The sequence below is a fragment of the Sinocyclocheilus rhinocerous genome, unplaced genomic scaffold, assembly GCF_001515625.1.
Source record: "Sinocyclocheilus rhinocerous isolate Xijiao unplaced genomic scaffold, SAMN03320098_v1.1 scaffold1806, whole genome shotgun sequence".
Classification (NCBI taxonomy): domain Eukaryota; kingdom Metazoa; phylum Chordata; class Actinopteri; order Cypriniformes; family Cyprinidae; genus Sinocyclocheilus; species Sinocyclocheilus rhinocerous.
In genome coordinates, this window is record NW_015658531.1 from 440,575 (window position 1) to 455,004 (window position 14,430).

A 14,430-nucleotide genomic window follows, 5' to 3' on the forward strand; every position below is an offset into this window, starting at 1 on the left:
TAAAAAATGTTAAAGAAATGTGTTAACTGAAACAAAGCTAAAGTAAAATTAGAAATAGAAATAGAACTTGGAATTAATTTGAAAATGAAGAATTAATCAGAAAAGGTACGGTTGAAGTGCTAAAATTACTAAAACTGAAATAAAAAGAAATTATTAGTATTAACAGTATTATCAGTATTAAAGCTTAATATAAATATTAAAAACAAGCAAAAATGATAAAAGCACATACAAAAACTAAAATTTAAAATGTTTAGGAATTAATTAGAATTAATTAGAAAATTAAGAATTACATAGACAAGTTTAGGTTGAAGCACTACAATTACTAAAACTGCAATAAAATTAATTCAAGTTAAATAGAAATATTTATATAACAAAAATAAATAAAAATGCAAAAGCACATAAAATTAGATATGTGACAATTAACTACTATGAAAGTAAGTTTAGGTAAGTTCTAAAATTATTAAAACTGAAATAAAGATAAATTAAAGTTAAAAGGAAAAAATAAACTAATGAAAATGACAAAAGTACTAATTAGAAATGTTGCCTTGGCAGCTAACTGGAATAAAATAAGTTTAGGTTGAAGTAATAAAATGACTAAAACTGAAATAAAGATAATAGAATTATATTAAAAAAACTAATAAAAATGACAACACAACAAAATTGCTAATGCACATAACAATAAAAAAATCAAAATGAGCACATCACAAAATGACTAAAACTTAACCAGGAATTTAAATGAAAACTGAAAATATAAAAATAAAACCTAATTTAAAATATTAATAAATGCTAAAAAGAATATTAAAATAACACTGACATGTACAATAGCTTTTGTGTAGCCAACAACACCCTTCCGTTCATTCAGCTCTATTGTCAGAGAAACAAAGACATACAGGAGACACAGTCAGAAGACTGTGTTTTAATAAAACAGCATATGAAACTAAAAACCTTCATTTGAACCCCTCTGAGATGAGTGTTTATTCGGAATCAGTGTTCTGTAACGTTAATGCCTGAGAGCCAGGCGGAGGCTGTTTTTCTCTCAGCTGATCCGCTCTGGGTTTAATCACACCCAAACCAGGATCTACTGTAACAAACGTCTTATTCACAACCACCAGAAGCTCCTGCGTAATTCATAAGAATTGCATTCTTACCTACCAGATGCAAATGCATGAAAGAACAGCTGTGAAAACTCTTGCGATGAAATGCTTAGCTGAGTTTGCTGTCCAAAGGCAGCCGCCATGCAGATGCGCCTGGGCCACAACGAACGCAAGCCCCGCCCATTGAATCTGCAACGTCTGTCCCGTCCAATCAGACGACGATAAATCGAAGCCCCTCCTCTAGCTAAAGCAGCGGTATATAAAATTGATCTCAGAGACGTACGATCAATGACAGTTCAGTGAACTACTTTTATCCTCATCAATATTTTATTCTAAATATTTATTTTTAAATAGCATTTTCTGCGTATTTGTGTATATGTATATTTGTGTATAAAATAAAGATTTATATTTATTTTAATAAAATAAATGCGTATTTAGTCAAATAATTAATAAATAAATGCAAGTAAAAATGTACATAAAATGTTGCGAATAAAAAGTTTTATGTTACTGACGGAACATGGTCAAATCGTCTTAATTATTTATTCATAAAACAAGTAACGACTCGCCTTATGACGCGCTAACCAAATACTTAATTTATTTACTTTTAATATCTTATTTAGCAAATGCCATATTTATGATTTAATTTATTTGAAAATTATTATTTTTTATTCTGATAAAAGATTAGGTAACCGCGTATGTCGTCATTAATATCTTATTTAGCAAATGCCATATTTATGATTTAATTTATTTGAAAATTATTATTTTTTATTCTGATAAAAGATTAGGTAACCGCGTATGTCGTCATTAATATCTTATTTAGCAAATGCCATATTTATGATTTAATTTTTTTGAAAATTGTTCTGATAAAAGATTAGGTAACCGCGTATGTCGTCATTAATATCTTATTTAGCAAATGCCATATTTATGATTTAATTTTTTTGAAAATTATTCTGATAAAAGATTAGGTAACCGTCAGTTAACGTTAGTCAAAATCTCGCGAAGTAACGGACGCTGTAACTGACGCGCACGAGCTCCGTTTAAAACGCGTCAAAACGCACAGTATTCGCCTTTCAAATGCATATTTGAGTTATACAACATCGTAAGATTGGAAAATAGATCTATTTACGTGATCCGTGTGCTATTTGTGAGTGTTGTGTCAGGTTTTGAATGGAGGAGCAGACGGTAAATCAACTGGACAACCTGCTGCTTCAGTTAGGTGATTGTGAACGCTTCATTTCATAATTTGTTTACATATTCTGACACGTTTAACTTGATATGTACTGTATACTGTAATACATAAACAGGTATAGAAACACGAGAACTTGCTCAGAAGAAGGATGACCTCAAACAACAAATACAAAGTACGTTTTTAAAACACTGGAAATATAAAAAGTTCTCCTAACTGAAGAATCACTCACTTTTAATGAACGAAAAATGTCATAATTTGCTCTGTCTGTTGTGTTTTTAGTCTGTGAGTCCAACATTCAAGAGAAGAAGGCTTACGTTAGCACAACTCACAAGATCCTCAGCAAACTCAGTGAGGAGATCCAGCAAAAACAAAACACTTGGAAGTTCATCAGAGAAAACACTAAGAAGTACGGCGAAGTGTGAGGCTGACAATGTGTTTATTTTGAAGTCTCAAACCGAGTATAATATAAATATAAATGTTCTGATATCAGTCTCCAGCGAACAGGACATCTGCTGCTTCAGTATGAAAAGACACTGGAAGCTGAGCTAGAGAAGAGACAGGGCAGCTATAATCAAGACATGTAGGTCAAGCCTGACATATGAAGTAATAGTCATAAAAATATGTCTTTTTCAAATGGAACAGTTTATTGAACCTTTAGACAAAATATGAAAAAGTCTGCATATGTGTTTTCTCTTGAGCATCATATTTGGTACATCAAGTTTTTATTGCTCATATAGTCTAATATAGTTAGACGAACCGGTTTTGATTGCTTCTATTGTCCTCATTTGTAAGTTGCTTTGGATAAAAGCGTCTGCTAAATGACTAAATGTAAATATAGTGAGAATATGGAGGAAAAACAACTCAGAGGCCCAAACTTGGGGGGGGGGAATGCAATTTGGTGCAGATGCTAATATTTATATGGCCAAAAATTAGGAGGAAATTCTGAAGCTTGTAATGTAAATCGATGAGATCTTTATAACAATATAGCAGATACTTACATAAAATGATATAAATACCAGTTATCTCACTATAGTTCCCACTAATATGTCGTAATAAGATGATATTTACAGTAAGTGCAAGCATGTAGATTGTGTGCAACAGGTTTTTCAGCAATCACGTGTATGGAAAATCACATATCAAATATGATACAGTAGGCTTTAAAGGGTTAAAGATGCTTGGTCTTTGAAGGAAAATCTTCCAGGAGAGAATGGAGAGCTACAGGAACGTGTTTCAGCAGTATAAGGATCGATACTGTCAGAACTCACTGGCTCAAAAACTGCTGAAGATTCAAGCCGAGAATGAGGAAGTCGAGAGGAGAATCAGAGCAACGGAAGAACAGATATCGGAGAAAGAGAGAGAACTGATGGCAGCACTGGGTAATTCACCTGTTTCCTCCTCAAGTATATCCAAAAAATGAAAAATTAGTTCCAAAACACATAAATAATGTGGTTTTTTAAAATGTATTTACATGTCTTTTAATACAGATCTTGTGTTTTGATAGGTGAAGATGAGCCAGTCACTGATGCTGCTGACAGGTATTTTATCTTCACAGCAGATTTGTTTTTTTTTTGTCAGGTTAGTAGCTATCTTTTAATTAACATTCTTTCTGCTATGAAAATAGTAAGTGTCAAGACAATGACGTCCCACAAACTGAAAACAGGGAGTCATTTGATGAAATGGACCCTCATCAAGACCCCATAATGCAGGTACTGTACTTCTGCTGTTCACTGCAGCTAAATCTACTTGAAGGATTGAGAAATATTCAAACTTCTATTGAAAAGTGAGTATGTTGAGACAAGGAATTGAGAATTCTGTAACTTCTAGAGGCCTGAAGAATATGCAGAGGAGCACATGGCTGCTGAAGGTCCTTCTGAGGAGAATAAGGATAAAACAGCAGAAAGTGAATCTCAAACCAACACATTTCGCCACGGCCTATGGACAAAGACTGAAACTGGAGAAGGTAAACACCAGCAAATATTAATATATTGAGAGTATCACAAAATAAACCCCAATGAGCACACACACTGACCAATAACAATCCTTTCCTTTTAGATCAAATGCAAGAAGGTGATCAGAAGCAGTCAGAGGAGGTGAATGAACTGGTACAGTTGAAACACAACTGATTTTAAATGATTCAAATATATACTACTGGTCAAAAAGATATTGAAATGCGTATCAATGTTTTTGCTGCTTAGTATTTGTGTGGGATCCTTGATACCTTTTTTTCAGGATTCTTTGATGAATAAAAAAGTTCAAAAGAACGGCATTTATTGGAAATAGAAATCTTTTGGAACTTTATAAATGTCTTTACTGCCACCTATGATCAATTTAATGCATCCTTGCTGAATAAAAGTATTTTCTTTATTTAAAAAAAAAATCTCACTTACCCTAAACGTTTGAATGGTTGTGTATCACGGTTTCCACAAACAATATGAAGCAGCACAACTGTTTTCAACATAATAATTTCTGATAATAATCAGAAATGTTTCTTAAGCAGCAAATCAGCATATTAGAATGATTTCTGAAGGATCATGTGACACTGAAGACTGAAGTAATGATGCTGAAAATTCAGCTTTGATCACAGACATAAATTACAGTTTAACAGATATTCACATAGAAAACAGTTATTTAAAATTGTAATTATATTTCACAATTTTTACTGTATTTTTGATCAAATAAATGCAGCCTTGTTGACTCCCCCCCCCAAAACATTAGCAAGTCTTACTTAGTCCAACCTTTTGACTGGTAGTATATAAATTCTTATATGATCTATTTGTATGAATGCAGGAGGGGATTCCCCCCCCAAAACATTAGCAAGTCTTAGTCCAACCTTTTGACTGGTAGTATATAAATTCTTATATGATCTATTTGTATGAATGCAGGAGGGGAATATGAATGTTTCATGTGCTTCTGAGCTCATGGTGGAAATTTCAGAGGAGGAGGAAGATCGTTTGGAGGTGACCACAGCAGATGCTCAGGAGGACACGGTGAATGAGCGTGGCATCTGTCCTCCTCCGTCACCGGCTAGAATAAAAGCCACGCCGACCACCCCCACCTTCTCTCTAAAGTACGACCCATTCATCTGTGTTCATGATGAAGCATCCTGTACCTCTATATGCTGCAAACTGTCACTTACATTAGTCTAAAGTCAACATTTGCAACCCATTTTACTTTATGCATTTCTCAGGGATGCACCTACATTTACATTTATTCATTTAGCAGATGCTTTTACCCAAAGCGACTTACAAATGAGGAATACAACAAGCGATTCATCTTAAGTAGGCAATAACTTGAGAAATGCTTGAAATATAAAGTTTTAAAGAACTGCTAAAACATGAGGTATATAAGAAATAGTGAAATAAGAAGTGTAGGAGGAGATTTTTTTTAATTGTATTAATTGCAATTCATTCCTTTTTTTTATTGCACACCAAAAACCTGCACAACTAGTCTTTGAGTGAATGTCAACCAAATAGCATTTAGAGGTGGTGCAAAGTTGTATCTTGATTCTATCAATACATGTAACATTCACTGATGAATCTAGTACTAGTTTGAGACCGATAACTGTTGGATCTGTTAACAGCAACAGTCCCAGTTCCTCACCTGGACGGCAGGAGATCTCAGACACTAAGTCGCCCGCTTTTGTCTTCTCCATGAATTCTGGTCCAAGCACACCTGCGTTCTCTAAGCTGGGCTGTGATTTTGCTGCAGAAGAGGTGAACTTCAGAAGCTGGAAGACCGACACATGCATTGTTTCATCAAAAAAAGTTTCATCATTTCATCTGTGTGTATGTTTGTGTGCTTATGTTGTAGGCATCTCCATTTACCTTCACAAGCTCCTATTTCAGCGACAGGGTATTTCTGGAGGAACACTGATGTTTGTAATTACGTTTGAACGTTTTAAATGTCTGAAAGCTGATTTTGTGTTTCTGGTAACAGAAGTCACCAGGATTGGCACCCAAGTTCTCAGGTGAAGAATGAACATGAGTAATATCTAACATCCAAACCTGTCAAGAACATAGCCACACTCACAAAAAAAGGTACAAAAGTTGTCACTGGGGCTGTATCTTTTCAAATGGTACACCTTTCTACTTAAAGGGTCCATATTGGAACCTTAAAGGTACATATCTGTACCTAAAGTGTACCTGTTAGTATCTAGAAGGTACAAAAGTGTACATTTTGAAAAGGTACCACCAGTGACAGCTTTTGTACCTTTTTTTCTGAGGACACACTGCACACCAAACACAGAGAAAAAATAATACAAAATATTTTGCCTAAAGATTAAATCTATTTTTATGCACATTTAATATGGTTTCTCTGCAAGGTTTCCTGTTCGATGAAGCCGAGAGTCGTCAAGAGGAGTTTTCCTTCTCGTTTGGGACGGTGAGCCCTCGGCAGAACTCTTCCACACAGGACACGGCAGGTTCTGCGGATTCATTTCCATTTTCATTCAGCTTTGGAAAAATGTAACTTCATTAACATTAATCTCATCTTTATAGTTGTACTTCAGAAATGTGTTCAAATGTCTGTTAGAGTCTGTTGAAGTTAAATTCTAGATTCTAGATTCTATATTCGTTCAGATGTGTTTGTGATCCTGGTCATTTTGTTCAAGTTCGTTTCAACATATGATTCACAATATTTTATTTACAAAGGCCCTTTGAATATATGTTTATACTAAAATGCATGCATTAGTATAAACAAGTTAAACTTGAACATTATAATTAATAGAAAATTAGAGGAATGTTAATTTCATGAATGATGTTCTTATTAAATGTATTTGGTGCTGCATAGTAACCGAAAACATAACAATGCTAACTTCAAAGTTCAAAAAAGTCTTTCTATTTGTTTTCCCGCTACTTACAGTACAACACAGCAAGTATTTTTAAATATATATTTTTATTATATATTATAATATATGTATATATTTCTTAAATGACAGGACAGTCCTTGTAATTTAGCCACATCATTACATTCATTTTACATGTAGTTTTTTATGGCTTACATTCCTAGACAGAAACACTACTGTAAACGAATACCTTACTGCACACTTCTGTAGATTTCAGCAAAACAACAATCTCAGAGCTGTTGACAGTTATACAATGTCAAAAGGCCCATATGCAACACTGCTAAAGTTTGAAATGCTCTGAGGTGAAAATCATAAAAGTTGCATAAGCACAGACACTGTTTTAAGGCTGTGTTTTAAGAACTAGTCTAAACAACTAATAGTTAGCCAAGCTATAATTTGTTTTACTTTTCAGATTCAAGTTAGACCAATCTATGTTTATGTAACTGCCTTAAATTATCAGTCTAAGCAGTTTATGCAACCGGCCACACCAGGCCATATTTCACCCCAAAAGCAGAAGAAAATTTGTTTTGCAAAAAGAAAATGAAGCTATAATTATTGCATTGTGACATTATTTTCCAGACAATGAAATATCTTTCAGGCTTCCATATACAGTATATCTAGAGTATTAAAGGGGTCATATGATGCTATTTTAAAGATAATTATTTTGTGTATTTGGTTATAACAATAAACTCTGTAGGAACTTTTGAGTTGTTGATTTATCTACTAACAGCAGCAGTTTTGTATAAAGTATAAAACAGTGTTTTCACTGGAAGTGAGTGACTGGTGTTGCATTGCACCATGAAAAAAAAAATGTTTACAAAATGTACTTTGCATTAGTTGTTTTGGAACAGCAATATAACTTTGCATGCTGACATTGCTACAGTTGTGTAAACACTGGCAGCTAAAAGTTTGGAATAATTAAGATTTTTTTATGTTTTTGAAAGAAGACTTTTCTGCTCACCTAAGCTTCATTTATTTGATCTGAAATACAGTAAAATTGTGAAATATTATTACAATTTAAAATAACCGTTTTCTATGTGAATATATGTTAAAATGTAATTTATTTCTGTGATCAAAGCTGTATTTTCAGCATCATTACTCCAGTCTTCAGTGTCACATGATCTTCAGAAATCACTCTAATATGCTGATTTGCTGCTCAAGAAACATTTCTCATTTTTATTAATGTCAAAAACAGTTGTACTGCTTCATATTTTTATGAAAACCGTGATCCACTACCATTCAAAAGTTTGGGGTAAGTACATTAAAAAGAAGAAAATGGATACTTTTATTTAGCAAGGATCAAAAGTGATAGGAAAGACATTTTTAATGTTACAAAAGATTTCCATTTCAAATAAATGCTGTTCTTTTGAACTTTCTATTCATCAAAGAATCCTGGAAAAAAGTTTCCTCAAACATTTTCGTCAGCACAACTGTTTTCAACATTGATAATAATCAGAAATGTTTCTTGAGCAGCAAATCAGCATATTAGAACATTTTATATATTTAAATAAACTATTTTCTCAGTATTTTTCATCAAATAAATGCAGCCTTGGTCAGCAGAAGAGACTTCTTTCGAAAACAGTTGGAAATCTTAATTACAAACTTCTGGCCCCCAGTATATATACGGATAGAAACTATGTGATTTTAATTAAAGACGAGAAACATCACAAGCTGGATTTGATGAAATGGTCCAAATACATAACAAATAATATATATATATATATATATATATTTTATAGCGATCAATTCACACATATGAGATTTTTAATCAAAATTATGCCCACTTATCAGGAAACAGTTATAATTATATTATTATTATTATTATATCATAATTAGTTATGATTATAACGGGAGTGATCTCATTTTGACACTGCATGAGTTCAGTGTAAACATGCTGCAAATACAGGCCTCTAATGCATCAGGTTTAGGCACAAATCTGGAGTCTTAGCCTCCTTTACTCACTAAACTAAAGGATCAGGCATTTACCCATTTTAACGGAGGAGTGTCAGTTTGGTGTGTTTGCTGATGGATGGCACTGGCGGCGTGTGGATTTAAAGCCCGGTGTCTATGCTGAGAGAGCGGCGGGTCACATGTTCGATCTCTCCCGTCACATACTCGTTGAAGGATGTCTGATACTTGGCCAACATCTTCAGCATCAGTCTGAGGTTCAGCCACCACTGCGTCTTGGGCATCCGGTGTCTGCAGGGCAAGAGGAGCGCTTTACTGATAATTGTTTGTTCTGTCATTATGCATGAGTGAACTATGTTATGATGGAGCCTGCTATTACAGTTTGAAAAAAAAAAAAAAAGCACTATAGAAAGTGTTATATAATTTGTGGTAGTAGCAACTTGATTGAATTGCAAGACACTTATCCAAACAGAATAAAACGGCTTTTCCTTCATTTCATGAGAATGTGCATAATTTTTAAGCATTTTTCTAAATTAATATTAATTTCCAGGGTTATTATAGTTAACTAAAACTAAAACCATATTTTTTTCACTTGAAATAATAAACATCAACTTTATTTTTTTTTACAAAAAAAAACTAAATACTAAAACTAAATAAACTAAAATATATATATATACAGTGGGTACGGAAAGTATTCAGACCCCCTTAAATTTTTCACTCTTTGTTATATTGCAGCCATTTGCTAAAATCATTTAAGTTAATTTTTTTTCCTCATTAATGTACACACAGCACCCCATATTGACAGAAAAACACAGAATTGTTGACATTTTTGCAGATTTATTAAAAAAGAAAAACTGAAATATCACATGGTCCTAAGTATATTGATGCACTAAAGTTTTTGAATACTTTATGAATAGTGGTTTAGTTGCAAGAAATTAAATATATTGAAACAAATCATAAATTGAATATTACCCCTAGCTTTGGATCAGAGTCATTGTTGAAACGATTATTTCAGTGATAAAGCATGAGTCTGTACCTGCTGCAGGTGTCCCAGGAAGACACCTTTCCCCTCAGCAGAGTACAGCTTATGGATGAAATCAGTGGTGTAGTGCTCATGACACTTCTCATTCCTAAAAATAGAGCAGTTTCACATTTACAGTCTCATTAAGCTGCTAAATCTCAAGCATAAAGCCACAAAATAAAAGAATAGTTCACCCAAAAATGAACATTTGTTGAAAATATCCTCCCCCCCTCAGGCCATCCAAACTGTAGATGAGTGTGTTTCTTCATCAGATTTGGAGAAATGTAGCATTGCATCAGTGTCTCAGCAATGGATGCTCTGCAGTGAATGGGTGCCGTCAGAATGAGAGTCCAAACAGCTGATAAAAACATCACAATAATCCACAAGTAATCCACACCACTCCAGTCCATCAATTAACATCTGGAGAAGACAAAAGCTGCGTGTTTGTAAGAAACAAATCCATCGTTAAGATGTTTTTTTTTTTACTTCGAACTGTTGTTTCTGGCTAAAATATGAGTCTATAATCCATAATAACGCGTCCATTATGTTTTTATCAGCTGTTTGGACTCTCATTCTGACGGCACCCATTCACTGCAGAGGATCCATTGCTGAGACACTGATGCAATGCTACATTTCTCCAAATCTGATGAAGAAACAATCTCATCTACATCTTGGATGGCTGGGGGTGAGTAAATGTTCAGCAAATTTTCATTTTTGGGTGAACTGTTCCTGTAAAAATAATTAAAGAAATACAAATTGTTTCATTATTCATACATTCAATAAGCTATCATAATTAGATACTAAATTTAATTACTGAGGTAAACATGAGTCATTCATAACTGAAAGCCTTTTACATCAGTAAACCTGTCACTGTGTATTACACAAACTGCTTTGTCTTTGACAAATTGCTTTAGTTCCTTTTCTTTAAGTCGCTTTGGATAAAAAATGTAAATGTAAAGGTTTAAATTCCAACGCAAGCCACATGAGGTCGCCAGAGATACAGATGAGATCAGGGGAGATTAATTACTGTTACTGTATCTTATTTTACAGTATTTAATAGTTTTTTTATAAACAGTTTTTTAAATCATTTATTTTTATGTCTAGACCTGTAATCTTCTTGTGATTAAAACAGTATGTGAATTGCAGCAATGCAACAGTTACAACTCTTGTCAATAGAATTGGTTGAACAGATCATGTGACACTGAGACCTGGAGTAATGATGCTGAAAATTCAGCATTTACTCACAGAAATAAATAACAATTTACAATATATTCACATTTTTAAAAAATCTTAATGATCCCATTTCTATTCCTATTTTTTTGACTGTGAGATCCTTAAGCATACATATTGATTCTGTGACGTGGATGCAATAAGTTAGGAATCTAAAAATGTGTTGCAGACCAAAAGGTGGACAGATTTACCTCAGCACCAGACCTGTCTGAATGTCCTTCTTCATTTTCTCTGTCAAATGCTCCACATTGGTCTAAAAAAGTGTCACACCAACAGCGAAACATTCTTCATTTACAAAAAAAACTGCATTTATTCTTCTAGAATGAGCAGATGTGAGGAGTGTCACTCACCTTGAGGTCATGAATGTTGAATGGTTCTTCAAAAATATAAGCGGCGTCCGCACCGACAGCGATGCCTGTGGTGGTTGCCAGATAACCGCAGTATCCCCCCATAGTCTCCACCATAAAGACCCTCCTCTTGGTCCCTGTGGCTGACTGCTTGATCTTATCACAGCTCTTCATAAAACAAAGACGCACTTCAGATCAATAACCGGACACTGGATGCGGTGAATCAATAACACAAACGGCATCTTTATTTAAAGATCATGCAATGAAGGGAGCAAGATTTGGCTGGTGACTTCAGATACAAGCAGTTTCAAAACCTAGTACTCTAGTAAGCATAAAAGTAAATTAACATTTTTAATTCATCAGATGCTTTCATACAAAGCGACTTGCATTGCATGCATATATGGTATGCATTTTAAAAGTTCATGCATTTCCTGGGAATCGTACCCATGACCTTGGCATTGCAAGCCAGGCCAAAATACATGGGACACGTATTATTTATTTATCATTTTACGCCATATCAGCATATATTCATGGTAAACTCGAGAATAATCAAATTAAAAATAGTCCTAATAACAATGCTTCAATTAATTGAATACAATAATTTAGCAATAAAAAAACAAACAAACAAAAACTAAAAATGATATACAATCTTTCAAACTGATATTTGATCAAATACACGGTGCACATAAATATTAGGTCAAATTGTCATTTTTTAAAAATTTTTTTATTCTTTTTGCATTTATAATTGCCATTTCTCTGACTTTGTCAGCTATTTTGGATGCATTTTATATGGCTTAGCCTTGTCTGCAAATGATGCATGCATGCAATACTGTCTTAGCATAAGGCAAAAGATGGCATCTTAAAATCATAATAGATTTAGACAGATTTGTGAACAATATTTGAGAGAAATAGGCCTTTTGTGTACATAGAAAAAGTCTTAGATCTTTGAGATCAGCTCATGAAAAATGGGGGCAAAAACAAAAGTGTTGCGTTTATAATTTTGTTTAGTATATATACTTATTTTTCTGGAAGAGAATTTGCGTTCCCTAAAATGCTGCCTATTTATTTATTTAATTAAAACAAAAAAAATTAATTTGAAAGAAAATAAACGTTACCTAAAAATAAAACAAAATATAAAATTTTTTATATAAACTTATTTTATTTCAGCTAGTTGCCAATGCAACTTTTCTCATTTTCATTTAGTTTAACTTGATATAATAAAATAACTAAAACTGAAATAAAAATTAATTAAAAACTATATAGACATACACATTAAAAAACACTACAAAATAAAAATAATTTTTTTTTTTTATGAAAGTAAAATTAAAACAAAATATAAAAATAAAAACGAATAAAAAATAATAATAAAAACGCATTTGCATTGGTGCATCTATGATGACTTAAATATGCCCTGAATATGTAGCAGGGTAATTATAGTTAAGTAAAACTAAAACAAAAAACATAAAAAAATATATTTTAAATTAAATAAATGTTAACTGAAATAAAATATAAAAAAATTTAAATTTACTTTATTTCAGCTAGTTACTAAAGAAACATTTATTTTCATTCAGTTTAACTTGTAGTAAATAACTAAACTTTAAATAAAAATAACAAAAAAAACTAGATATATTTAAAAAATAAACACGACAACACACAACAGAATTACTTAAATGTAACTAAAAATGAAAATAAAATATAAAAATAAAAACTAATTCAAAATTTTTATAAAGCTATAATAGTATCTCAATGAAACTAAAATCACACTGTAGGCGGCTCACTAGGTTTTGAAATAGTCTTAGTCTTTTCCAGTGACTTCGTTTCTTGCAAGCCACATTTAGATTTAGTAAAATGCAGTTTCTAGTAAAGTTTTTTAGTAAAATTTCAGTTAGAGCAAATGAGTAAAAGAGAATATAAGAGTGTCCTGCACTCACAGCCATCGCTGCATTAACCGCGGTATCGCTGCCCAGACTGAAGTCCGTTCCTGGCACGTTGTTGCTGATGGTGCACATGGGAATACAGTCAAGTTTTCCTCTATACCTCAAAACCACCAACGACGAGCAGTGACTGGATGCTGAACCTGTGGAGATTTTCCACTAGTTTCTCCATGCAGGTGCTTGGGAGGGTTCTGGACAATATTGAGGGAACGAAAGCTCAGTTTCAAAGATGAAAGATGGGGTGAGAATGCATTGATTAGTAAAGGTGACTAACTAACGGTTTAGTTCCCAGCAGAGAGCCGCCCTGACCTGTCCAGCCAGCCACCTGATTCCACGACACTTCATTCACCTGTAACATCAGTGATTTCATGAAGATTAATATAATCATTACTATTATTGTTCTAAATGAAAAACAGAAAGAGAACAGGCCTGTTTCATTCTTATATGCAGAACCCGTCAAAATAAAAGTCTGGTTTAACTTTGATTGTGACAGAAATATATTGCTATTTTACAGCAGAATGTATTCTCAAAGTAATAATAATAATAATAATATTATTTATTGTTTAATATCAGAATTTTTTTTTCACGTTTCATTTTAACAGTAAAGCTTTTAATTTTAACGGTTGTTTTAAACATTGTTTGCCAAAAAAGGAACTGCTACTTTTTTATCTGATTACATTTTAAAAGATAAAATATTTAAAATTAAATTGTTAATGTTAATGCCTTCATTTGATTACCACCATTTTCGATAATAAATTTGCATTAAATCACAAACCCGGAAAAATTAACACACAAGACAATTTCTGAAAAAATTAAACATTTGATAGGGCACTGTTATTTACTGAAAACGTTAAATAAATTATT

General features: G+C 32.9%; 2 protein-coding genes and 1 pseudogene across 3 annotated transcripts in view; 1 reads left to right on the top strand and 2 right to left on the bottom strand.

The window, feature by feature from the left end:
* The window catches only part of tmem169b (transmembrane protein 169b), a 10,494-nt gene extending 9,252 nt beyond the window's left edge, over positions 1 to 1,242 (bottom strand). The window contains exon 1 of the mRNA XM_016531172.1: positions 1,149 to 1,242. The gene's annotated coding sequence lies outside the window, so the exon portion shown is untranslated. The remainder of the gene's footprint in view (positions 1 to 1,148) is intronic.
* An 852-nt stretch (positions 1,243 to 2,094) lies between these two features.
* Positions 2,095 to 7,149, top strand: LOC107722701 (FK506-binding protein 5). Of its 2 annotated transcripts, none has more exons than XM_016531169.1 (14): positions 2,095 to 2,310; positions 2,399 to 2,455; positions 2,563 to 2,689; positions 2,774 to 2,863; positions 3,472 to 3,659; positions 3,785 to 3,818; positions 3,905 to 3,989; positions 4,108 to 4,243; positions 4,336 to 4,385; positions 5,166 to 5,350; positions 5,864 to 5,996; positions 6,094 to 6,135; positions 6,220 to 6,250; positions 6,605 to 7,149. In XM_016531169.1, exons 1-14 carry the CDS (start codon positions 2,262 to 2,264, stop codon positions 6,748 to 6,750), a joined length of 1,353 nt encoding a protein of 450 aa, XP_016386655.1. In that variant the 5' UTR covers positions 2,095 to 2,261; the 3' UTR covers positions 6,751 to 7,149. The 2 variants fall into 2 exon arrangements, with proteins under 2 accessions (XP_016386655.1, XP_016386656.1); XM_016531170.1 differs by having other exon boundaries at positions 4,336 to 4,373.
* Positions 7,150 to 9,177: 2,028 nt separating this feature from the next.
* LOC107722696 (ATP-dependent 6-phosphofructokinase, liver type-like) overlaps positions 9,178 to 14,430 on the bottom strand; it is a 27,395-nt pseudogene continuing 22,142 nt past the window's right edge.